The 27,209-nt window shown below is 47.1% G+C and overlaps 1 protein-coding gene across 2 annotated transcripts in view; it reads right to left on the bottom strand.

Moving 5' to 3' along the window:
• OTOA (otoancorin) overlaps positions 1 to 27,209 on the bottom strand; it is a 185,815-nt gene that overhangs the window by 147,515 nt on the left and 11,091 nt on the right. For both annotated transcript variants that reach the window (XM_078665134.1, XM_078665135.1), the window contains exons 4-6: positions 10,752 to 10,967; positions 5,735 to 5,902; positions 2,312 to 2,452 (exon numbers count right to left, since the gene is read on the bottom strand). In XM_078665134.1, coding sequence (XP_078521260.1) covers positions 2,312 to 2,452; positions 5,735 to 5,902; positions 10,752 to 10,967 — 525 coding nt within the window. The remainder of the gene's footprint in view (positions 1 to 2,311; positions 2,453 to 5,734; positions 5,903 to 10,751; positions 10,968 to 27,209) is intronic.

Raw genomic sequence — 27,209 nt, 5'->3', positions numbered from 1 at the left:
CAACTTCTATTTATGTGTAGACATCACTTTGTGTCCTTCGGTCTTTTGTTTTAGCTTACTTTTCACACTCATGATGGATTTGTTTTGGACACCTCTGGCCTCCATGTCAGCAGCTTGTTTATCAGCACGCTCTTCAGCTCTGGCAGCCATTAACACTAACTCCAGACTAAGACTGTCTCTTAGCATTCGTCATTTGAATGACTGATAAGCATCAACCACTAACTCTCAGACGCATAGCTGCTTCATTATTAAATTCATTGAACTTACAATGTCTGATGAGTGTGTTGAGTGTATGCACACATTCATCAATGGTTTCACCAACTTTCTGGCATTCTTGGTTGAAGATGTATTGTTCGTAATCAACATTTGGCTAGACTTGAGGTTCAACACTCCTTTAATTTGACGATAGGAGACGTCTTCTTCAGTTCCCTGCATTTTCTTTATGACTTCTTTGACGCTATCACCAGCAAGATGTGTGAGATACTTGATAATCTTTTTCTTATCAGTCTCTACAAGTGCATCAATGAAATCATTAAATGTCTCTATCCAAGCAGTTCATCTATTGCCAATAGTTTGCTTTCTGATGGTATCCAAAGGTGGTGGTGGGTTCAGGAAAGCAGCAGCTTTGTAACCATTTCTGGGACTGGCTGATAATAAAGGTAGAGCTCTCTCCAGCTCAGTCTGCAGTTCATCTTGAATCTGTTTAAGTGAGGCATCTCTAAGGCCATGAGATGTTCTGGCCTCTGGATCATCCTTGACAGCTTTTAAAAAGATGACCTCCGTCTTTGCCTCCACGAGAAAACAGGGTTTTACTATTCCAAAGACTTTGGAGCCTTTGGTGAAGTTGTGTGGATTTCAAACACAACCCCTGTACAAGATCAGGGTTGCGGCGCCTGGTGCTGAGGTCGGACTGGCTCACTTTACCCAGACTCTGGTGAGTAAATAACTGTTTTATCCTTTGATGTCTCGTTGTGTGCACTTTGTCTTCACCATTTTCATGCTATGTTGCAACTTGTGAATATTAATAGCTGTTCTTTGAAAACCTGGTTTTAACTGCCCTTAGCGTCAAGGCTCCAGATTACGTATGACTGTATATTGAGTAGCAGCGAGGTAACTTGGTGTACGGTCTGACTAGCAAGTTCTTGGTAACCGATATGTAGATTTCTTTGCAATGCTTTATTTGTTTTCAACTTCTTTACAGCGACTGGAGTTGCGCTTTAACTCCACATGCTTTAGGCACTGATTTCGTACTTCGACTGCAACACACGTGGCACGCATGAGCAGTTTGTTGGACCATGGCAAACTCCCTGTGAGAGCACTGTCAATCTTCAGGTCACATATCCCCTAACAAGCTGCCAGTTGTAGCGTCTTCCCCAGCCTGGGCATCCGCCAATGACTATGCCACACACGGAGCTTAGGTTTACACGTCTTTATCCGTCTTCTTGTAACTTTGAACTCAACATTCTAAACCACCTTTCAGTGCACTCTGCTCTAAAACGTATGTCACAGTTCTATGGAGCCCCTGGGGATCCAAAAGGGTTCCATCATTTCTAACTTGCAAGACAGTATACCGGCCACCTGCAACGATTACCTACATTGGCGCATTAGTGCTTTTTCACGCTATTTTCACTTAAATGTTTAAAAACTCATATCTTTCGATTCTCCTTTATGGTTTTTTGACATTTTGATGTCATTCCTATATTAAAATGTACTCTATTTTTCTAATTTGGTTTGGGATTTTTATATTTACAGTTTTGACTATAATACTATTTTGGTTTTGCATAAATACTTTACACATTTCCCTAAGTTAAGCATATCTGCTGTACAACAAAGCTACCAGGGGTTGAGCTCAGGATAATTAAATGAATTTTGGGATTCACCATGACAAGTTTGTGTTTTTATTTTTTGAGGTGGGAGACCACCCATCCTCTATAATAAACCAATTTCTTACAGGTACCTAAGGACAATCTTCCAGTTTGTGGGGAAAGAGTTACATTCAGAGGAGAACCCACTTGGTATATTTCTGATGTCATTACACTGGCTGGTACTCCTCAAATTTTACATGAGCTCTATTGTTTGTTAATCGTAAAGAGACCATTTGTTTTCTCCTTTCTGTTAAACAGTAAACTAAACAATTGTCCTTTATTCTATGAAACTCTATTGTGTGCAAAGATCATTGATCAAATAATAATTTGTTTTTCATATCAGTAGGATGATCAAATGAAGAAAGAGCCTTTCAAGGATATTAAGTTGCCCATGGTCTACAATGTAATTTACTAAGAACAGCCTAAAAAGGCATTACCTACATTACCTGACTCCTCCTTAACTCTTTGTCTTTAAGTGCTGAAGGATTGACAATATCTTGCTTGAATAAAATTGTAAGAGGTACTTTTTGAAAAAATTCTCCTTGTACCTCTGTTGCTATTGATGACATGTTCCCAATTTCAAGCGCCTGGACAAAAAAAACAAGATTCAATTAAGAATCCTCTACTATTCACACTCCTATGGAATGAATTCTTCACTCACATCTTAGATAGATATCTTAAGTATTACATTGATTATACAAACAAATATCTGGGTGCATAAGGACAGTCACCTTAAATCAATCTTCAGTGTGGGCTGGTTGGTTTCCAGATTCTAATGTGCATCCCCTCCCTGCATCAAGCACACTTTCTTAAAAAAAAATATGGTATTCAGAGTTTCTTATTGTTTTATTCTAAATAAGATAGTGCACACTGAAATTATTAAAGCTAAAAGAATACGAAGGGGCAATGAATAATCTCATTTTTAGAAGAAATTGTGCCATTGTGCTGCGGAGTACATAGTAGAATCTGGAAGGCAACCAGATCACGTTTGATGCAAAGAAAAACAACACATGCATAAAACTATTTATTATAAGAAATGTTTTCTTCACTGAGGGCACTCCTGCCAAGTGAATAACATCATACTAAAATGACAATGACAAAACATATGAAAACAGTATTTACAAATAGAGTGATGACTATTGGGAGAGTAAACCAAGCAAATTGCAGACATAATTGTCAGTGGAAAGGGATTTACAGAAATGATTAGATCACAATACGATTGACACTTGATCGTTGCATTTCACATCCGTTTTAGAAGGCTCTGTTGAATCATTTGAAATAACAAAAACATTTTGCCATTTTGGAAATGTGAGGTTAGATGTGAATCATGATTTTTTAAAGGTTCCATTTTAATTGTATTATTGGCAATTAGAGACTGTCAGAGAGTTAGTCTTAACAATGAGTTGAAATGTTAGTCAAGACATTGTCTTTTCCTGCAGGTGTCGCAGGATATTAGGGACATGCGGCCACATGCATCATTGTAGGATTTTGTGATTCCTAAAGTGCGAAAATTAAGGAATCGCAATTTAGGAATTGCAAAATCCTATGCATCAAGAAATCTTAAAAGTTTTTGGGATTTCTTAGTTTTCTGTATTTGCGATTCCTTAATTGCGAATCGCAATTAAGGAATGGCATTACATTGATTCCTATGGGCCTAGAGGCCCATAGGAATCAATGCCTTTTTGCAATTTTTATTTTGCGAATCGCAATTTGTTGATGCATTTCAAGGGTGCTGAGGGGGGTCCAAAGGACCCCCCCTGCACCCTTGAAATGTTTTTTAAGTGCAAGTTTCACACACACATGTCCAAAGGACATGTGTGTGTGTCACATGACACTTACAAAAATGCTTTTTTGAGCATTTTTGAAAGATTTCGCAAATTAACACGAGGGTCAACCTCGTGTTAATTTGCTCCTCCTATTTCCGAATTCGCATTTTTTAAAACATTCATGCATTGCTTTTAAGGAATCGCACAAATGCGATTCCTTAAATGCAATCGCATTTTTAGGAACCGCTAAAAATTGCGACTTTTAAAAAATTGTTTAATGCATCCCAAAAGTGATTTTGGAATCGCAAATGGCCACATTTTCCGATTCGCACCGTTTGTGACTCCAAAATCGCTTGATGCATGTGGCCGATGATGTATAAATTAATTTTGGGATTAAAACAAGTCTTTCCTAACCACAAAATGTGTTTTGTGACTCATTCTTGCTCATTCCAAATTGCAATTAGGAGTGGTGGTGGAAATCGTATTCCTTCCCATTTTGCAATTTACACTGTCCCTCTTCGACAGTTTTCCCTTTGGGAATTGTGCCAACGGCTTATAGGGGTTTAGGTGATTGTCCAGGGTACATTGCCTGGTCTCCCTTGAGTCCTGACCATCAGGAGCTCTGTCGCACCTAGCAAGTTATGTTTTCAGCAGCACATAGCAACCTCAGCAACACTTAGCAGTGGTAGGCAAATGGTAGGAAGGAGCGCTGTAGCACTAGTAGGATATGTGTCCAGCAGCCCCTGCAATCCCCAGAGCTCAGGAAAGCATACCAATGGTAGACTCTTTGTACCCCCTAATAAGTTGGGTTTCCAGGAGCACCTCAACTAACTCAAAACCGAAATACACAGGTATGATCCAATGAGGACTATTACCACCAGATAGCAAAGTGGTGTTTCAAGAAATTTGCAAAAAGATGTTCATGACACTGCAAAATGATGATTGGGAGATCTAAAATAGCAGTGGATATACAAGCATGGATAAATGCCAAGGTTAATGCAAACCAAAAATACAAAATTTTGAGAACTTAACATGTAGCTTTTGACAATGTCCTTCCAGCATTTGATTTCAGCATAGTATGACATTTGGACTTTAATGATCATTTACAGCCTTTCCAAGTGAAAAGGAACAGTAGACACCTTCGGTCAATTCACAAAGGCATTTATGGGTACGTAAAGTACTTCTCCTCTAATACAGTTCCACAAACTCTTAAATGTCTTTGTGAATTATCCACAAAACCTCTAACATGGGTATGTGCATGGAATACTCAGATAGAGTTAGTTAAGAAAGACTGGCCCCTTTTGCAATTTTACTAAGAAGGGGTTTGACGTTTTGTGACACAAAAGCAAGTAAGAGTATCTAAAAGAGTACTCCAGAAGTACTAATCCGCATTCTCACAAATGTCTTTGAGAATAGCCCGCCCTAGGAGCATACGGTTGCTGGCGTGAAACGCGGCAAACAGTTCTGGTGCATCCACGGCCGACACAAGTAGTACTGGTTACTTAGGTCCTATACTAAGATTCTGGACAGGCACTAAAACAGGATCAATTTTACAAAGAAAAAGTCTGGACAAACTCCAATTTTTACTGACACAACCGAGGAACAGAACAAAATATTGAAGCATTGACAAGAATTTGTGCTAGGTAGGTGGATTTTGTTATACATGTCTCGCTCCAAAATGTGTGATCGAGGATTTAAGATTACATATTTGAGAATAAGAAGTCTTCCTTCTCCTCCTGCAGATGAGCACATCAGAGAGTTCACACTGTCTCTTCTCCCCCCCCCCCCCCAGCCTGTGGGATGTGTATGTAATAATTATTTTTATCCATCAGAGGGCTTTTCTTTTTTTTTACTACGAACACAGAGCGGTGGAATCTGTTAAAAGAAAATCGTGCTCATAAAGGAAAGTTCAAAGTGACAAAAATATATTTCTTGCTGAGATTTCCACAATGCGAGCAGCTGTAAATATTTAGCATTAAACAGCGCTTGATAAAAGTGTGTTCCTTAATATCGCAAATTAAATACCACAAGTCCTCCTTTTCTTTGCAACATCGCCTGCTCTGAGGGAAATAAAGGAGAAAATAAAGTATTACCATACCAAACCTTATAGAGGATCGCCTCCTGCTGGGCATATGACAGGTCGGCAGCGTACTGGGACAGTCCACCTTTAACCACATGGACCAGTTCCTTGGGGCTCATGTTGTAAAATGATTGAGCGCCGATTCCAGACACCAGCTCCCCCATTTGGCTGACATTATGAAATGATAAAACCTTACAGGGAAAAAATCACAAGTTGATAGTTTATTCCATGAGGCACATCAAACAGAACCTTTGTTCATCATTGGTTAATAGTGAGTTTAACTTTTATTGTATTTTATAGTATTTTAGATTCATGTTATTTGGTACTATATTTATCAAATAGGTGGTGAACATAGAGGAGCGAAACTGGCCAGTCCTTAATTTGTGCCGGTGGTGAGCAGTGGCACTGATATTTCATCAACAGACTTTGACACAGGGCAAAAGATTGAGAAACGTAGAAAGTGCGGGGAATGTTGAGAAGGCAGTGTCAAAGGGAGGACGAAAGGATAAAATGGAACCTGAAAAATAAATAGGAAGTGTAGGAAGGTGAAAGTACAAGGCATGAGGCGGAGTTAAAACACAGCAGCTTTGGGATTCAGCAACAGTGCTGCTGCCAAGCTTCTAAGAAAACCTTTGGGACCGTGCACTCATTTTCTTCTTACCAACAAGGTACTGAAAATTGCTGAAACCATACTACGTTTAAGGAAAATGGAAACAAGAAGATATATAGAGTTATAGCTGAGTGACAGAGAATAACGAAAGTTTTTCACCAACTGTTTCTAAGTGATATCAAATATACAAGAGTGACGCTCGACTTGTCTATGATGTCACTCAGAAACCTGAGGTGAAAAATATCCCTTATATTCACCTTACACCGCTCTATATTTTATGTTCTATACACCCCTGTAGAAACACAGGAAATTGAGGTGAAAGCACAGCAAGTTTTTTACTTTAATTTCTCTTCCTTCATACATCGAATCAATCTCCTCAGACCCACCCATCACTTCTTTCCTCCAACGTTCCATGGCCCGTCCCATTATTCACACAGAGTGGGGTGGACAGTCGACAACAGGAGAACACACATTAGAATGGCATGCAATAGTTCAATGGTATGATCAATGTTTAGCATGGGATTTCAGTTTACAAGCCTATGCAAGCGATCTTTTGCCAAGTTGGGGGAGGATACGGCGCATTTCACATCGCATTCCTTCCGGATTGGGGCTGCTATGACTGCGGTCGCATTAGGCCTCCCCACGGACACCATCAAGTGGGTAGGCAGATGGAAGTCGTCTTGCTTTGAGAGATACGTGAGACTGCTGTTTAACATAAGTTGAGGGCGGGGAAGACAGCGCCCAATAGGGTGCCATTCGCTTAATGAAGAGATCTTTTCTTTTCTCTCTCAATTTATTTTATTTAACTGCAGAGGTCTCAAGGCAGCGGATGCAGGTATGATGGTGCGGTCATTCTTATATGCGGAGAGCAGGGCACATTTTTCTGAACGCCAGAGAGAAATGGGCACAGAGAGGGCACAGTGGGGGCAGCTGTTGAAGGATGTCATAGCACATCTGCGAAACGCCTTGGATAAGGGCATGCCCATCCCAGACGTGCCGGTGATACACTCAGGGGGTAACAACATGATCCCAGTGGGCCGGAGAGGGGTGAAGCATAACCTTTTTTACTCGCTGTCGAAGGTTCAGAAGGCTTTTACGAGGGCCACAATATTTTGGTCAGAAATGATCCCACATAGGGTCTGGCCCAATAATGCACCAGCAGTGGCAGTGAATAGGTCAGTGAAGGAATTAAACCAAGAGGTGGCAAAACTGTTGAGAGTTTCACCCATACGGGCCATCAGACATAATTTGATCCAGGGAGCACTAGGGGAATTATATTTGGCGGATGGAGTGAATCTGTCAGTAACAGGTTTGGAATTGTTCATCCAAACCATCTTAGGTGTCATAGCTCTGGAGGAGGAAGGGGTAGCGGCCATTGGGGGAGGGCGAGAGCACCAGGAAGCTTTACGCCCTGTGGCGGGGTCCCTGGCCAGAAAAATGGCAGGGAATCCGGATTGGCGGGAACGGTCTGATCCTGGAACTACAGGGCGGATGCTCGATGGGGCTCCGAGCTGGCGGGAGAGGGGACTGACCTGCTGTTAGTCCTGGACTCTCCGGCTCTGCCTAGATGCCGGTGCTTGTGGTAAGAAATTTGGTGGCCACGTCTAGGAGATAGACAGCGGGTAGTTATTCCTCAGGAGAGCTGGGAAGAATTGGCTGTGGCCTGCTGGCGCAACCCCACAAAGAATTGGTTGTGGCCTGCTGGCGCAACAAACCTGCATCAAGTGTGCTTTTCTGGAGAGTCCTACTGTAAATACAAATGTATCAATTGTTGGCTGTATGGTATATATTGCACAAGCCTATGGCCTTGCATCAATGTGTGTGGTTTAAAAAATGTAATAAATGGTCAAGAGTTGATAGTGCATCAACCAAGAAATGACTGCGTTTACTTGAAATTAATAAAGACTACGCAGTGAAGACCATTCACTTGCCTGGTGTTACTTTGTAAAGGGAGGAAGGGATGGATGGTAAATGGATATGCTATGGATGGGCGAATCGCACGCCGTATGCCCACTATGGCAGGCCCCCCCACGCCTAGGGACAGTGGGCCCTTAGTGGCACCTTGGGCGGGAGTCAACTTCCGGGTCGTAGGTAAAAGGAGAAGAGGGGCGTTTGCCAGAGTACAGGAATGTTGGAGGGGCGTCACCAAGGGGTTAGAGACCCTCCTTGAACGAAGAAGATAAAGGTCTGAGGTCTCGAGGGGGAAGCCCTCTTTATCTCTTCACCGCGGTGTCTGGTGGATCGAAGATGCAACGAATTTCCCACCCACCCATCCCTTAATTTAGGGGTTTTTGAGGGAGGAGTGGCGGGGTCCCTGGCCAGAAAAATGGCAGGGAATCCAGATTGGGGAGAACAGTCTGATCCCGGAACAACAGGGTGGATGTGCGATGGGGCTCCGGGCTGACGGGAGAGGGGGCTGACCTGCTGGTGGTCCTGGACTCTCCGGCACTACCCGAGATGCCGGTGCTTGTGGTGAGAAATTTGGTGGCCGCTTCTAGGAGATAGACAGCAAGTAGCTATTCCTAAGGAGAGCTGGGAAGAATTGGTTGTGGCCTGCTGGCACAACCCCACAAAGAATTGGTTGTGGCATGCTGGCGCATCCAACCCGCATCGTGTGCTTTTCTGGAGAGTCCTACTGTAAATACAAATGTATCAATTGTTGACTGCATGGTATATATTGCACAAGCCTATGGCCTTGTATCAATGTGTGTGGTTTTAAAAATGTAACAATCGGTCAAGGGTTGATAGTGCATCAACCAAGAAATGATTGCGTTTACTTGAAATTAATAAAGACTACGCAGTGAAGACCATCCACTTGCCTGGTGTTACTTTGTAAAGGGAGGAAGGGATGGATGTGCTATGGATGGGCGAATCGCATGCGGTATGCCCACTATGGATTCCTCCTCCTTCCCAGTATGTGATGGAATGGGGCGACCATCGACAATATCTCTCTCAAGGAACTGTGAACTCTTATCTAGACCACTATCTTTAGAAGGATTAGTAACACGCATGGCCGACTCAGGTAAGTCTAAACCTTGGAAGAGAGATTCATCATTAGCTCCAGCCTCATGAGCAATTTTGAGAAGCTCACAATCGTTCACAAATTTGGCAACTCTCCTGACACTCCAACATCTTCCGTCCTGTGTAATAACACTTCCTATGTTGGGTTTCACCACCTTCATTGCTTTAAAAAAAGGTAGACTTGCCTTTGCTCCACTCTCACTTGTAACCTGACCTGAAACACATTCCCTACAGAAAGATTACATGGATTTACCTATGAATTACATCATATCTTTGTTTAGCTAATGACTGTTTCCTTTCTGCCTTTCCCCCGATATGCTCGTAATTCATTCAACTATTCAAACCTTGGGGCCTATTATGATTGCGGATTTCCCGCATCCTCCGGGCCGGCGGAAGCCACCGCCAGCCTGGAGGATGCGGGAAAACCTCCGCGGAGCCTAGAAAGACCCACCGCCATATTAGGATGGCTGGTGGGTCTTGCATTCAGTCCGCAGCTTTTCCGCCGCGGTCGCCTTCCGACCGCGGCGGAAAAGCTTTAACATGGCTGGCGGTGTCTATCAGACACCTCCAGCCATATTATGATGGTGTAAAATGTATGCTTTTCCGCTGCGGCTTTTCCGACGTGGAAAAGCATACGGACCTTCACTTTGGAGGCTCATTGCGGGCCCCCTGGGTGAAGGGGGGGGTGGGGGGTGCACATGGGGGATACCTATGGTACCCCCCTGCATTTGCGTGAACAAAGCAGCAGGCACCGCGCGGTGCCTGCCGCTTTGTGCACGCAAATGCGGTGCATGCATTTCTAACATTGTGGCGGGTGCAGCTTGAAGCTGCACCCGCCGCAATGTTAAAGATAGAGGATGTGACCGCCACCCTGGCGGTCACATCCTAATCTGCACGGAGGGAACGCCGCAGCCCATGCGGACGTTCCCTCCTACTCTGGGGTCGCGGACGGACTCAAGTCCGTCCGCGATCCTAATCGACCCCCTTGTTTGTTGACACCGTTTTTGGTAACTCCCATGGGCATACGTCTGCTGAAGGGAGCCTCCCTCTTAAGACTAGAAAAGACTGATTCCTGTAGTGAAATGTGGATTGATGCGATAAGCCCACAACCTCTCTCTGATGCGATTCGGGACAGGAGATTTATGTTGCATGCTCATACGCTTACTATCCTCAAGATACGATTGAACCTCTCAACCAAACCGTTGGACTGTGGGTCATAAACAGCAGTGGTGAATTATATGCCATTGTTGGTGACAATGCTTTCGGGGAAACCCTCCTTACTGAAAATCTCCTTCATGAAATGTATGACTGAGTCAGAGGTGACCCTTTTTACAAATCTGACCTCGGGCTATTTTGAGAAATAATCCACCATTAAAATAATAGTATTAATAGAAGATACATCATCTCACCTTTTCAGAATTGAGGTATTTACCAGCTAATATCATAATTTGGCTTTTTGTCCACCCTGAAACTTGCTGTAATGTTAAAACAGAGTTCTGCACAGACTCCGGCAACAAGGACTCCAGCTGCCCCAAGCTCAGTCCAACCACAGCATCAGAGAGAGACCCAAGAGTCTCGTTGAGATTCTGGTTAAGCATGGCGATGTCCAGAAGTAAGGACTTGACCTAGGATGGGAACAGAGAAAAACAGATAAGGAGAATTGTTGCTGATTCTCATTGGCAGGTACACTGAAATTATTATAATAGCAGAGCACCCACATTCTTTAGAATACATTTGGAAATTACTGTTATAGGATTTCGTGCAATCTATCATTGAATGCACAGCTCAGGAACTTAGAACAGCTTGGAGGAAAACAAAAAAAAAGTAGGATGAGAGAGAGGGGGTGATACGTTTTACACATTTGTGTGGTTGTAGACGTATTGAACTTGTAGATGGCCATCAAACATTGGTTCTGCTTATTACACTACTATGTACACCTGCTAGCAGCTCAGGTCCACAAGCCCGGAGAGGGACAATAACATGATGCCGACTGCCTCTGCACCCAATAACATACTTGCCAACTTACAAACTAGTTTCAAGTGTGAGATGGGGTGGGCCTTGGAGGGGGTGGGGCTGTGTGCCGAGAGCTACCTAAGAGGCACTCTGCCCCTCCCCAAGCCCCCACCCTCTCCCAAAAAAAACTAAACGAAAGGTTTGTTGAAGCTGTAGCCAATGTCCTAGGGTGTTTTCACACCTCCAATTGGACATTGGCTGCTTACTGCCGTCAAAATGAGCTGGACATCCACTGCTTACAGTGGTGTTCAGTTTGTTTTCCCAGGCACCGTGTGATTTCAGCTCCTCACCAGGTGACCGTGTGAAGGGACTTGAAATCGTGTGACACACGGAGCCACCGTGTGAGTTGGCAGGTCTGCAATAATGATACTGTACTCAGGCCAAGCAGTAGCTTTCCAATAGTACTTCTGCAGTCCCGCTATTGTGATTGTCCAATATTCCTCAAGCTAAAAGCATAAACATAGATTTCAATGGGTTCTCTGTTATAGAACTGTACAATTTCAGTTCCACAAAAAGACTATAACTGGTAGCTGTGTCTCACCCCCTTTTCCCAAGAGTTTCTTTCACTCCAGCTGGAGGTTAGAAGCTCAGTGGAAGGAGGTGTCAAACGATGGTGGAATAAAACTGTGATGCTTAAGATAAATCTTTTAGATGCTTCAAAACCGACTGGATATGGATCAAATGTATAATCTAGTGTTATAGTGGGCCTGAATCTTACATTACCTGACACTGCATTAGTAAACGGAGGGAAAACTCACTTTATTAAATTCAAATAATGTGAGGTCATTTTTTATTTTAATTAAAATCTTTTGCTTTGCACCTATTTCCGCTCATATGACATTCTAATTTAGCTTTTCTATGTCCTAATTGTCTTGCTTTTTCGGACCATCTCTGTTTTTTTCTTATGCTAGATACTCAAAATTTAGATGGATGAAGAAAGTGCCATGACATTCCCCAGGCTATTAAGAAGGCAATGGACTGTGATTCTTATTCAGGAAAAATGACACTGTGTGTGAGCTTTTTTTGGTTAGATCTTAATTGTAAACATACACAGATTTAAGGAGCCATCTGGGCTTTTCTCTGTTTTTAACAAGGGGTTAATAGATATGAAAAATGAGTTTAATCTAAGATACAAATGAGTGGATTACTGCATCAATACTGTTTTGCAATAATTAAGGTGAAAAGATAAACAATTCTAGAGGGCAAGAAGTGTAGAAGAATGAAGTGGATTAGTCTCTGCAGGTCATGCAAGCAGGGATTAGTTTGTGGCAGCAGGTGGTGAGTACAGGCTTGGAATGGGACCTATTTTTCATCATCAGATGTTCAATGAGAGCAAAGGAGAGAAGGCAGAAGATTGAACAAGGAGGAGGAGTGAGAAGTGAAGACAATGACAAAGGGGAAAGCAGAGAGAAAAGGAACCCGCAAGAGTGAGATAACAAGACAGGAAGTCTAGTTTGGTGGAAGAAAAAAACAATGCATGCCATCAGGACTAGTAAGTCCACCGACCACAAACTCCTCAAAGAATTTGGGCGACTGCACTTTTTAAAGGATTTTTACAAATTAAACACTACCAGCGAGCCAGTGTTTAATGAGCTTCTTCATTGTCGAAAGGTATTTCACAGGACAAAACATAGCTTGACATTGGTGATTTATATACGAGACCACAGGGAGACTGACGTCATCCTTTTTTTTAGGTTTAAAGTATTTTATTGGTATAACATGCACAAACAAACATACAAAGCGTATGAGGTGGAAGGCCACCGCGGTTCGGTCAACGCTCTCACTTTGCATCTACAAAAGGATAGTCCGGCTGCAGACCCGTCCACAGCGATGGCTAAGAACGTAGAGTGTTGCATGAAGAGAACAGCATTTTCTTCCCAAAAACTCCCTTCCCACCCGCCCCAACTCCCGGATCCCCTCTCCCCCCCCTCCCCCACCCCGTCCAGTGCACAGGATCCCCGTCGTTCACCTAGGGCGCCACCTGTCATGGAGATCAATCATGAGTTTGGTCAGGTGGTTGATTCAGTAGATGTCGTGAGCCGCAGAAGGCGGAGGTATTTAGGGCAGGTAAGTTCCCTGAATTCTGTGACCAGCAGGGACTGAAAGGCTGCCAGAGCTCTGCAAATTGCTCCACATCCCCCGCCACTGTGAGTGATAGTTTCTCCATGCCTAGGATGTGCCATAGTCGGTGGAGCCAGCCTGTGATAGAGGGAAGTGTAGTAGTGCGCCATAGTTGTAAGATGTTTTGGACCGCTGAGCCTAATGCTATGGCTATCTGTCTGCCTCTACGGGATTTGAGTGGGTACATTAGTCTGTTCGGGAGCCCCAAGAGGATGTACGCTGGGAAGCGCGGGAGTTCAGTGTCAAAAGGGGAGTCTATCTCATCCAGTACTTCTTTCCAGTAAGGTGCGAGCAGTGGACAATCCCATAGTATGTGCGTAAGTGTGCCTTCTTGTTTGCATCCCCTCCAGCATTCAGTACTCCTACTCCGAACCATTTCATGTATCCGTACCGGTGTATAGTACCAGTAGGTGGATATCTTTGTCAGTGTCTCGGTGAGCCCCATGTGATAAGCTGAGTGTCGTGCCCTGTGGTATATCTGTTCCCATTCTTTATGGCTCAGTGTTCTGCCCAGCACCCGCTCCCACCGTTCCCTCCACGGATTATAGAATTGAAAAGAGGGTGGTTGCAGTATCTTATAGAGGTCCGTAATCAGTTTTGAATCAGTCTTGCGCGCCATGAGCCACCTTTTATACGGGAGTAGTTGCCTGTCAGCCGCTTCCCGTACTTGAGTCTATCAGACTCTGGGAGTGAATGCACCTGTCGGAAGTGCGGAAAGGAGATGACCCCTTCCGGGCCATACAAATGGCAAAGTGCCCGACACCCGGCTGCTCTCCAGTGGGTTAAGGCTCCCCTCTCCATCCCCGGAGTGAAGTCCGGGTTGTCCACCAGTGGTGTGAGTGGGGACGGGAACGGCGTATAAATTCGCAGGACGATGAGGACGGCGCAGAAACGGCACCTCTTGGAGGGGGCGGCCCGCCACCGCCTGGTCCTGGAAAAGCCAGTGCTTATCTGATTCCCACCTGCTCCATTCTACGAGATAGCGCAGCTGGGCCGCCTGAAAATACTTGCGAAGATCCGGGATCCCAAGTCCCCCGGCCTCAGGAGCCAGCATAGAAAGCGTTCTATGCATCCTGGGCTTCCTGCCCTGCCAGATAAATTGCGAAAGATCTGCCTGCGTTTGTTGGATCCACCCAGTGGGGGGCTGAAGTGGTAAAGCCCTGAACAGGTATAGAACCTGGGGCAGGATCGTCATTTTAACCGCCGCTATCCGGCCCAACCAAGAAAGGGTACCACAGTTCCACCTCCCCAGTTCCTCTCGGATCTTCTGGCCTAGCGCGGCGTAGTTGGCCGTGACCATGGCCGGCAGGGTAGGAGCCAGCTGGATCCCCAAGTAGGGTACCAAGTCCGAGGACCAGATCAGTGGGAACAACCCCTGCAGGTAAGATCTAGTGGCCGGCGCCAGGGAGACGTCTAGGGCTACTGATTTCCCCATGTTCATTCGAAATCCGGCAACCGCAGCAAAGGAGTCCAGCTCCTCAAGGCATGCCGGGAGGGCAGTCTGGGGCCTATCTAACGACAATATAATATCGTCCGCGTAGAGGCTTATGATGTGGGTAAAGCCTCCAAATCTTACCCCCGTCACAGCCTGGTTGGTGCGTATCCGCTGGGCAAAGGGCTCCATATAGAGGGCGAACAGCAGGGGCGAAAGTGGGCATCCCTGTCTAGTGCCCCTCTCAATGGCGAAGCTTCTTGAATTGTGACCATTCACTCGTACCATTGCGGTCGGGAACTTATAGCAGTTAAGGACAATGGAGCGGAACTTCTCTCCTATGCCCACCTTCAGTAAAACCTGTTCTAAAAAGGGCCAGTGGACTCGGTCAAACGCCTTTTCGGCGTCAATCGCCAGCATCATCCTCTCGCCAGGAATTCGGGAGGCCTTCTCTATGAGTTGGACAATCCTCTTGGTGTTATCCAACGTCTGCCGTCCCGAGACAAACCCCGCCTGGTCAGGGTCTATAAGACCTGGTAGGTGGGTGGCCAGTCAGGCCGCGAGGATCCCGGTGTATAGTTTAAGATCGACATTCAAGAGAGAGATCGGTCGATAGGAGTTGCAGTGCGATCGGTCCTTCCCCGGTTTGGGAATGACCGTGAGAGAGGCCCTCAGAAGGTCATGTGGGATGGCCCCCGGAGCGGCGAATGAGTTAAATAGGCGGGTGAGTAGTGGAGCTAGTGACACGCAGAACGTTTTGTAGAAGAGAGATGTATATCCGTCCGGGCCCGGAACCTTGCCATGCTTAAGTTTAGCGATGGCAGAGATCACCTCCTCAATTCGGACGTCCCTTTCCATGTGTTCTGATTGCGGGGGGGGGTAAGCGATGGGAGGGTGACCGAGTCTAGGTAGTCCGAGGTAGCGGTCTCATCCGGAGGGTCCCCGGCATAAAGATCCGCATAGAACCTCCGAAAGGCTTCGGCAATATGAGCATCTTCCGTGACCATCGACCCGGTGGGGTCAGAGATTTCCTTAACCACGCGACTCTGGTGCGCCACTCGGAGTTTGTTTAGTCGGCCACAGCGGTCCCTCCGGTGTAGAAGGCGTGGCGTAAGCGAAGTGCAGCATACTCCGCTCGGTCCATGTCCATGTCGAGAGCCGTTAGGAGCTTCCTCGCCTCCTTAAGCTGCCTCCAGATCCGGGGTGCCCCGGTCCGGCGGTGTATCTGTTCAAGTTCTCGGACCCGTTGAGTAGGTTCCTCTCTCTTATCGTGACGCTCTTTATTTTCGGCTGAGGAGATGGCCAGAAACTCTCCCCTGAGGACCGCCTTCAAGGCCGCCCACTGCGTCGCCAGGGAGGTATCGGGGTTATCATTGTGTGATAGATAATCCCGGATCACATCTTCTATGCACTTAACCACCCCCTTCTTGTGTAGCAGGGTATCTCTAAGACGCTAGACTCTGGAAGGGCAGGACATCGGCGGCAAACAGAGCGTGGCGGCGACAGGGGCGTGGTCCGACAAGGATATCACTCCCATATCGGTCGAAGAGACCATAGCAAGCACCGGGGTCGTGACTAGAAGGTGGTCTAGCCTCGCGTAGGTCTTGTGCGCATGAGAATAATAAGAATACCCCCGGTCGGTGGGGTGCACTGAACGCCAAAGATCGTGGAGGTCGACCTCCGTCAGGAGCACCCGGCTCCCGGCTGAGAATTCCCCGACCTGCGGAGAGCGTTGGGCGGATCTGTCGAGAGCCGAGTCAAAGACCATGTTGAAGTCTCCCCCAATCATAATGTGCCTATCTGGTGAGGCGGTGACGTCCACTACGGCTGAACGAAGGAAGCGGTCCTGGTGATCATTAGGGCTGTACAAGGACCCGATTGTAAAAGGAACCCCTCCAATCTTAAACCAATAGACCAGGAGCCTGCCTTTGTGTTCTGCAAATTTTTGTAGAATTTCGCCCCTGAAGTGTCGTGCCACTAAGATTGCCCACTCTCGCCGTCTTAGTAGTGTTAGAGGAAAAAAATTGTGTCGGGAATTTATGGGAGCGAAGTCTATGGGAGTCGCGGGCTAGCAAGTGGGTCTCCTGAAGGAGGCAAATATCTGCGTGGGTGCTCTCCAAAAGAGACAACACTGCCCTTCTCTTGACTGGGTTGTTTAAGCCCCTGACATTGAGGGTTACCACCTTAAGAGTTGTGGGAGGCATGAGACGGAGTGAAAATAAAAGCGCAGGATCTCCCCCAGAGCGGGGCAGGGCGCATAAACATCGCTAGCTTGAGCGAAGCCCTAATAGTGCACTGGACGACCCACCCTCCCCTCCCGACTCCCCCCCTCTCAACCGGATCCCCCCAACTCCCCCCTCCAACCACCCCCCCTCCACCTAAACCCGAAACCTCCCCAACTGCCCCCCTCCCCCTCATCCCCCCTGCCAACTGTTCCAAAAACCCCATTGTCCAAGTCCGGTCCATAATGGACAAGTCTATGGAAAGTTACTCAAGTGGACGTCCAGCCACTACGCACCCCCCCACCGCCCCCCCCTCCCCCGAACCCCCGAACCTGCATTGATGAGAAAGCTGTGTCGATCTCCCCCCGGAGTTCTCTCAGGCCGTTAGGGCCACTTCACCAGACGTCGTGTCTCTGGCCACCTCCCGTACCGCACTGTCCATTTCCGCCCGGATGGTGGGCGAGTCCGGTCGTGTGGGCGAAGAAGGGGATCGCCGTCCGGGAAGTGTCTGCCAACCATCTCTGGTGGTGCGCCTACGGCGAGGAGTAGGTGCATCTTCGTCCGTCGCGGTGATTCCCAGCACTCCGCAGGTGTCTTAGAGGGAGCGAAGTTGGTGCAAAGTCCCGTTCCACCGAAAGATGAGTCGGAAAGGATGGCCCCAGGTATACTGCGTATCATGTTCTCTCAGGAAGTCCGTTGCTATTTTGAATGCTTTGCGCTTCTGGAGCGTGATTGCCGATAAATCCTGAAAAAGAGCTACCTGGTGCCCCCGGAAACGCAGGGACTGCTGCTTCCGCGCCTCACGGAGGATCCGTTCCTTCAGAGGGAAGTCCGTCAGGAAGGCCAAGATATCGGGGGGCGTTGCCGAGGCCCGGCGCGGTAGGCCCACTCGGTGTGCCCTGTCAATTCTTATAGGGAAGTCCCCCGGTTCGCCCAGTATCTCTCTAAACAAGTCTCTCAGGTATCCAGCAACGTCCTCGCCCTCCTCTTTGGATGGAATTCCCCGGACCCGGATGTTATTGCGTCGAGATCGGTTCTCAAGGTCCTCATTGTGCGCTTGGAGGTCAAGCTGCTGATCCCTTAATCATAACACTTCCTGTTGCAGCTGCGCGATCTCTTCGTCTCGAGTGTGTCCGGCTTCCTCCACAGTAGCCACCCTTTCGCCGAGGTTGTCGACCTCTCTCCGCACTTCCCGAACCTCTCCGGCCACTTCTTGCTTCAGCGCTTGGAAATATTCCCTGAGCAAACTGAAAAGAGACTCCAGGAAGGATCTGGTGACCGGAGGGTCCCCCCCTTCTGCCCCTCGGGAGCTGCCCGAGGGGCCCGGTGAGTGCTGTCCTTTATCTTGTCGCGGGGGACCCCTACTCAGCATTTCCGGCAATGTCCCGTCCCCCTTTTTACCCCCCCTCTGTTGCTAGCCATCTTGATAGTGGGGGAAGCACGCTAAATGATGTAGCGCTCTGGTGGGAGCCGCGTCGCGTGGGACAGTTCTGGGGGTACCGCCTGCCCGGCGGGCCGACCCCCTATGGGGCCCGGGTCCAGTGCAACACCAGCGGGTGTCCCAACTATCCGTTCACTCCTGCCTCCGGGCCTCCAGGGCACGCCAAGAACCCTGACCGGGGAAGTGGTCGGAGCCCACCTCTAGGGTTGGTCGCAATAGGGGTGCACGCAGTCAGGCGGGCCGGACTGTGCAGCCCAGACGATCTTGGACCGCTGCGTCCGTTTGGCTGTGCGTCTGTGGCGCGAGTGGCCCTCCACAGGCCTCTTCGTTCTGGCCGCGCGGCTCCACATGCTGTCCGGATGGCGCCGCACTCTCTGACGTTGGAGTCCCGCCGCGGCCGGTCTCCGTCTCGACCTCGTGCGCTGAGTCACCGCCAATGCATCCCCCTCTCTCAGTCAATCGTCCTCAGCCGAGTCCACCTGGGGCTGTGACAGGCCCACTCTCTCTCCGCCGGAAGACGGGTCCCGCCGCAGGCCTCGTGCTCTGCCTCTTGCCATGCCGCGGCCCCCCTTCAGGTCGCCACTGCTCTCTGGCACGTTCCGGGGCCTCGACGCCTGGCTCAGGGTTCTCTTGGGGCTCCGGGTGGGTCGTTGAATGTGCCCCCACCCCCGACGCCGAGTATCGGTGGGTCGGGGGGAAGTCGTGCAGCCAGAGGCCCACCGATAGGCCGCGTCCTCGGCCTTGCGTTGCGACCCTACGCCGGTCCGTCGCTCAGCGTTTTCAGCCCCCGGGCACCGCGTGCACCCCCGTCGCTGGATCTCGTTGGATATTTGGATATTTGGAGGGGTATTTATAGAGCGCGGCGTTCGCTCCGGAAGGAGCATCATGGCGCTGAATAGTCCTTGAGGCCAGGTCGCAGAGTGGTAGGGGGGAGGCTAAATGGAAGCTTTGGTCCACTCGTCGGGGAGATTGAAAATCCATGTTTTGAGAAGTTTTCTAAAAGGCTTCTCAAGTGTCTGATGTCTTAGGTGTCTGGGCATGCTGTTCCAGGCTTTGATAGCCAGGGAGCTTAGGGTTTTACCTCCTTTAGACTTCAGGTTAAACCTGGTAGAGGCCATGAAATTTTCTTGGGCAGAGCGGAGGGAACGAATCGGGTTGTAGTGTGGGAAGCGTCTAGTAAGGTAAACAGGACCTGTTTTGTTAAAGGCCCGAAAGGCAACGATGAGAATCTTGAAAAGTATTCTCTTGTGCAGGGGAAGCCAATGTAAAGTCTTTAGAGCTGCAGAGATTGAGGATTTGCGAGGTAATTTTAAGACCAGGCGGGCGGCAGTGTGTAGAACACTTTGGAGTTTGGAGAGGGTGGACTTCTTGGTCCCTGCCAGGAGGCCGTTGCAGTAGTCCACGCGCGAAAGAATGAGGGCTACTGTTACCGTTTTTCTAGAATCTAGGGGAAGAAAGTCAAAAAAATTTCTGAGGGATTTGATTATGCCGAAGCATCTGCCGGCCACGGTCGTGGCATGATGGTCAAATGAAAGATCAGAGTCAAAAAGTACCCCGAGGTTTCTAGCGGTAGTGACGGTCTGGGGGGGGGCAGCAGAATTATCAGGCCACCAGAGGGCAGGACAGAAAGAGGCGTTCTTTCCGATGGGGAGGATCTCTGTTTTATTTGAGTTACAACGGAGGTGGTTGGAGTCCATCCATTGGAATACAGCAGTTAGGCAATATTTAAGATTGAGCTCTGCAATGTTGGAGTTGTCGTCTAGGGGGATGATCAACTGAGTATCATCGGCATATGAGGTGACAGTTATGCCGAATGATTCAATCAGGGTGAGGAGAGTGATGAGGTAAATGTTAAAAAAGAGGGGACTTAGGATGGACCCTTGGGGAACTCCGGAGGAGACCGTTTTCTCTTTAGATTGAAAAGGGCCCAGGGCGACAGTTTGGGACCTGTCGCTGAGAAAAGATCTGATCCATGATAGGGCTGAGTCAGAGATGCCGATGTCCATTAATCTGTTAATCAGGATGGAATGGGATATGGTGTCGAACGCTGCCGTGAGGTCAAGAAGGATCAGAATGGCCTTCTTCCTTTGATCTTGCAGCGTTTTGATGGTGTCAGTCAGTTCAATTAAGGCAGTTTCGGTTGAATGTTTGGGCCGAAACCCGGATTGTTGGGGATGAAGTAAGTTGTGGGTTTCCAGAAAGGATTTAAGTTCTTTATGGACTAACTGTTCTGTTATTTTTCCCAGAGCGGGGAGAAGGGTGATAGGACGGAGATTGGTCAAGTCCATTGGGGATTTATTAGCTTTTTTCATAAGCGGTTTGACAACACCCTTTTTCCATAAGCGAGGAACAGATCCAGAACTGAGAGACAGGTTGATAATGTCATTGACGATAGGGTTTCTCTCATCAATGATTTGATGGAGAATCTTGGGGGGACAGGGGTCGGAAGGGGAGCCGGATTTGCAAGAAAGAATGGCATCTCTGGTTTGGGGCCAGGGTGACCGGGGTGAAGTTTTTAAGACTGCCAGCTGTCGGGCAAGGTTGATCGGGATGGAGAAGTCCATGGGGGGTTTGGGGAGGGGGGAAGTTCTTTTGGATGGAGGTAATTTTTTCGTCAAAGTATTCTGAGATCTTGTCGCATAGCTCTTGGGATGGGGGGATTTCGGGTTGGAGAGTTTTGGGATGAGTGAAGGTCTTTACTATCGTAAATAATGTTTTTTGTTTTTGGCTGGCTTCTTTGATGGCTTTTACGTAGAACGCTCTCTTGGCCGATTTGATGGCGGAGAGATAGTTTTTCCTCTGAAGGATATAGTCGCGGCAGTCGTCATTGTCATAGGTTCGACGCCATTTACGCTCTGCTTTCCTGCAGATTAGATGTACGGAGGCTAAGTCAGGTGTGAACCAGGGAGCGTTGTTTTTAGTTTTCTTCTGGATTCTATCATGATGATTAGTGGGGCTACGTTTTATAATTTCTTGTGAGAGCCAGTTATGGAAGAGGTCGGCATCTCTTTCGATGTTTCCGGATAGAGAGGGGGAGTGGGCTTGGGAAATGGGATTAAGAATGAGATTTTTTTGGGAGTTCGTGCGGGGGCCAACCAGTGCCTCCAGGCGGTCCGTGCCGTGTCAAGGCTCTCCTGGGGCTCCGGGTGGGTCGTTGGTGTGTCCTCACCCCCGACGCCGAGTATCGGTGGGTCGGGGGGAAGTCTTGCAGCCAGAGGCCCAACGACAGGCCGCGTCCCCGGCTTTGCGTAGCGATCCTACGCCGGCCTGTCGCCCAGCGGTCTTGGTCCTCGGGCACCGCGTGCACCCCCGCTGCTGGATCTCGCTGGGGGTTCGTGCGGGGGCCGACCGTTACCTCCAGGTGGTCTGTGCCGTGTGAAGTCGGCCCCGGCGTGGCTCCGCTGCTCCGTGATTCCGGCCGCCTCAGCACTCGGTCGGTTCCCCGTGCTGTCTCCACCTCCAGGCTCACTCCGAAGCCCCGTCGCTGCGACCACAGGACCTCACGGAGCCTTGGGCAGTGTCGCTGTGTGCTCTCTCGTGTCTGGCGCCAATCTCCAGGTATTTGGGGGGAGATCAGCGAAGATTAGTGGTTCAAGGGCCCAGGATTACGGGAGCTCGCGGATGGTGCGACCGCTCAGCCCACCATCTTGGCCACGCCCCTCCTTTTTTTTTAAATAATCATTACAATTACAGTTTTAATAAAATCGTTTGGTAAAATTTGATACAAAGGCACAGTCCGCGGCTCAGAATGAGCGGCATGGCATGATGTGCAACACAGGGGCCTAGCAGATTGTTAATATCAAAATTCCTATTGTACTTCCCCTGGTGGATTATTTTAAGTACATGAGGTAGGATTTAACTGGATAATGCTCTACTGAATTTCAGTATGTTTGTGGTAGGTGCATACACACTAGACAATATAAGCGTGTTTCCATCAATCTTTACTAATACAAATGCACCTTCAGAATCTGGGTCGCGGTCAATAAAAACACTGGGGTAATGGGGCAATTGAAAAAAGAGGAGTGCCACCCAATCTTTCTTTAAGGCTGGTGAGTTTGGGACTTTGATAACCCAATCACTTTGCGCTTAAAGGTTTTTTGAAAACAGTGATTGTTTTTGTAAGAACATCACATGTATTTATTCATTTAATCAGTGGTGGCTCCTCCGCTAACGTGGAGGAGCGTCGCCCCACTGCTCTGCAAGCAGTGTAAAAAGGAAAACGATAATAACTATCATTTTCGTTTTCCTTCCTGCTTGGGTGCGGGCAGAGGCGGTAACACCCAGCGACATTCAGGTAAGTGAGTGTATTTTTATTTTTCACCCCTCCACCACCCCGCCACACCACCCGTGCTTAGTAGCGGCATTATGAGGCAGTGTCAGTGTTCTTCACTGCAAACCAATTATTAAGCAAGACAATTCACCCTCTTACAATTAACTTTGAATATACCAGTACAGATGAACAAAGACGATTGGTCCAAAAGTGAACACATTCAAAATAGGAACTCAATATAAAGCAGAAGTGTGCTAACAAGAGAGATGCATGGTAACATGATAGAGAGTTCCGATAAATCAAAAACATTTCTAAAAGGGGAATGACTAAAGGAAAGAGGATAATAGAAATCAGATATGAAGAGCAGGAAGGTGGCGAGGAGGGAGATGAGACGAAGGCGTTACCAGTATGGTAGAGAACTGTAATCTCAGAGTACAGAGTACCAGAAGGAGGAGATAGAACTTGATATTTGAAGAGTAAGAGTCATGGAGGTAAGAGGAGTTATAGGGAGATGGGAATGCAGGAGGTCAAATGATGTTGGAAACTGAACGCAAAGAGGAAAAACTAAGGTTTGTAGGTGTGGGAAAGAAGGTAACTTGCACTTTCAAGAATTGTTTTCAGAGGGTTCAGACAGCAGTTATAAAGTTAATATTTGAAGAAAAGAGAGTGGAAAGAATAGAGCCATATATACTGAATGAAGAAGTGGGTAGACATGAAATAAAGTGTAAGAAGGACCAAGTGAGAGATCAGGAGAGTATAACAATTTTGGTGCAGTTGAAAAAGATGTATCTTAAGTTTTTTCAGAAAGTTATAAGATCCTCAATACATCTAATGTCTTCTGTCAATGAATTCCAGATGGGTGGGGCTACACCAGAGAAAGACTGATTTGCAGAGCTAGATAAAGGCACTGCTGGCTTGCAAAGGAAAATAGTGTAATCCTTTTAGAATAGGATGATAAGATTAAATTGCTTTGGTTCAGCAACCGGTCTGGTTGCCAAGTGTAGAATTATTTCAACGACTCAAGGATGACTTTTGGTAGACTAGTCAGAATTGAACTGCCATGGTGAATACGAGACACCACAAGGGAGTTACCTGCGAGGGGAGATATCTTAAGGCTGAAGGAAGGCCTTTCATTTGTTTAAGGAGTATAGAGTAGCTCTAGTAGTCGATGCTCTATGTGCCACATAAAATTTAATCCAACACGTTTTGAAAAATAGCTTTAATTTAGGATGAGAATGGATGGACAAAATATCTGTTTGTTCAGAATGAGAATGGAAGAGAGGTAAACACTGGATAGATGTTTACCTGGAGAGATGCTCAGTTTTAAACACAGAGGACGCTGTGAGGAATACATCATTCCTTTTATAGAATTTCTGTCATCATGGAGGTCAACTCGCTAAAGTTCTAGGGGTAATCAAAGTAACATTGTGAACCGTTTGACTACAAAGCATATCACAAAGTTGCCCCCTTTATCCCAATTTTAACCCCTCAATATGACTCAGATTTGTTATGTTATGTTACCAGTATTTGTTATGCACACATTCACCAATCGGTTTCTTGGCACTGGGGTAATAGGAACTGATGGCAAAGTTGCTGGGTTAGGCACCAGCCGTGTTCTTGCCTGAATAGCCATGTTTTTAACAATTGTCTTATTTCATGTAGCTTGGAGCTATTTTGATCTCAATAGGGAAGGAGTTCCAGATGCGGGGAGTGAAGACTGAGAATCAGGAGCACCCATTCTCTTCTTTTTGAACTTGGGTGTCGTCAGGTAGTTCATGACAGTGAATCGTAGTGTTCTTTTGGGGGTGTATTTTTTATAACTGGCGCTGTGATGAAGACAGGGCTTTTTCCATTGAGGGTTTTGATGATGATGCAACCAGTTTTAAAGATAGTTCTTTGTTCCACCAGAACGCAGTAAAAAAAATTCCATCAAAGGGATGATGTAGCAATGTCTGGGTTGTTGGAAGACTATTCGGGATGCCTAGTTCTAAACTATTTGAAGCCTATGATTGAGGCATTTTGGGAGGCCCCCCATAGAGAAAGTTGGCATAGTCTATTCTGGATCAGAACATTGGAATGTTGGGAGCTCCATTGAAAACAACGGAGTGCTCTGGGCTTATAATGGCTGGTATAATCCTGGAGCTCCAACATTCCAATGTTTCTTTGTTCACAGCTCTGGCTGTGAACAAAGGGTTCATGGAGCCTGAGGAGATTCCAATCCCCTCACGCTCCCAAAAGGCTTTGTTTATTTTGTTAGAACATTCTGTACTCTAGTAACAGAATGTTCTAATAGCCTTATAGCCCTTCGTAGATGGGCTATACCGCTATTAAAGTCCCTCTCCCTTGTTAAAGGCCCTCGCCTTCGGCTCGGGGCCTTTAACGCTGGAGAGGGCCTTTAATAGCCGGTATAGCCCTCTACGGCGGGCTATAAGGCTATATTATAGCTTGAATTATGGCCTCAGGAGGGAGGAATTTTCCGATTTCGTGATTCTGCAGAGTAGTAGAAAGCAGGAGGAGATCACTGCTCCAAGTTGGGTTTTCATAGAGAGTTCTGCGTCAATAAGGATCCCAAGACTTTTTACTGATTTCTTAGGGGAGTTCCCATCTCGAAGGCCAACATGGTGCATTCCAAAAGTCGAACTTGCTCCTGGGGATGACAATCTTAGTTTTATCTGAGTCTAATTTTAGATTGTTGCTGTTCATCCAGTCACGGATGATGAGCATTGTATTTTGGAAGATATCCTTTGATTCAGGGGAGTTGTCAATGTTGAAAAGTAGCTGCATGTCATCTGCCGCATTGTAGATTTTGAAGTTCATATTTTTAAGGATGTGGACTAGGGGGTGTATGTATAAATTGGGAAGATGTGGAGAAATGGAGGAGCCCTGCCATACTCTACAGTTTAAATGGACTTTGGATGAGTTGAATGGGGTCAGACAGAATAATTGTGATTGGTCCTTTAAAAAGGAAATGATCCAGATGAGCGCTGGGCACCGCAACACTGTGGCCTAGACACAGTCCATCAGGAGATTCTGGTCAACCGTGTTGAAGGCCACCGATAGGGCGAGGCAAACCAGTGCATGGGTGAAGCCCCTGTTACATTCTTCACACATGTAATCTATCATTGAGAGGATGGCAGCTTCTGTGGAATGAGACGGGCGGCAGCAGGCTTGACAGCGATCGATGAATTTTGACTTCTTCTAGAAGAAGCAGAGCTTTCAAGCTCCATGTACCTTCTATACCTTTGCTAAGAAGGCTAGCAGGGATATGGGATGATAATGTTCCAATGCAAGTTGATCTTCACCAGCTTTCTTTTGAAGGGGTACCATTACAGCCTCCTCAAATGAGCTAGGTACCTTGCCTTGGCTAAGAAACAGGTTGAGAAGGGATAAAGCTGGGTCAGGTAAATTAGTGAATACAGTTTTTAAGACTTTCGGGGGGCAAGTGTCATTTTGAGAGCCCGATTTTCCTTGAATCAGCAGGTCCACCAGTCAATCCTTGCTGATAACAGGGAAGGCGATTAGGGTGGGATTCCTTTCTTCCAGAATGGTTTCATTAGGAAGTTAGCTTTTGGGGATGATGTCTTTAATGATCTTGATTTTATCAATAAGGAAGGTGTTAAGTGAGTTGCATAAGTTCTTAGTTGGGGAAATGGGTAGTGAGACTCTGTCGGGGTTTGAAAGTTCGGAAACAATTCCAAAAATGTCTTTAGAATAGTTCGTGGAATTCACATTTTGCTTGTAAAAAGCAAATTTGTCAGCTGCCTACAACACAGTCAACCATATCATTCTATGGAGAAGATTAAAGGAATGGGTTATTGTATAAAGTAAAGTCCACATTTGTAAAGCGCACAATCACCCGTAAGGTTCTCTAGGCGCTGGGGGGCCGTCGGGAAGATTAAGCGAGCTATTGCCCAGAGTCACATGGTGCTGGGCTGACCTGCCGCCGGAGCCGGGGATCGAACCGTGGTCCCCAGATTCCAGCGGCAATCGCCCTGGCCACGGCGCCACACCTCTTTGAGGAATAGCTCATGACTGTATTTAATCTATTCTCCAAACTGGAGTTGGCAAGTATGTACATCTATCTCTTCTTCTTGTAAAGTGCAGTGCAGAGTTCTATAAGTGGCATCCAACTTCCAGGTCTGGACTGGCCATGTGGTATTTTCCTGGTAATGTGCAGGCTCAAGGCTCTGCTTTCCGATCAGGATGGGTTGACCATGATCCCAACCTGCCCCCATGCCCTCATTACTGCTGCAGTGGGGCTGGTTTGAACATTTGTGCCAGGGCTGCTTTTGGTTTCTCGACCGGCCTGCCCCTACCCATTTCTCTTCAATATTTACATAGTTTGCTTTACTCTAGTACCACACCATC

This window comes from Lissotriton helveticus, chromosome 10 (assembly GCF_964261635.1).
Source record: "Lissotriton helveticus chromosome 10, aLisHel1.1, whole genome shotgun sequence".
Classification (NCBI taxonomy): Eukaryota; Metazoa; Chordata; class Amphibia; order Caudata; family Salamandridae; genus Lissotriton; species Lissotriton helveticus.
The sequence above is the reverse complement of the archived record's forward strand: the minus strand, read 5'-3'. Positions and strand labels throughout refer to the sequence as shown.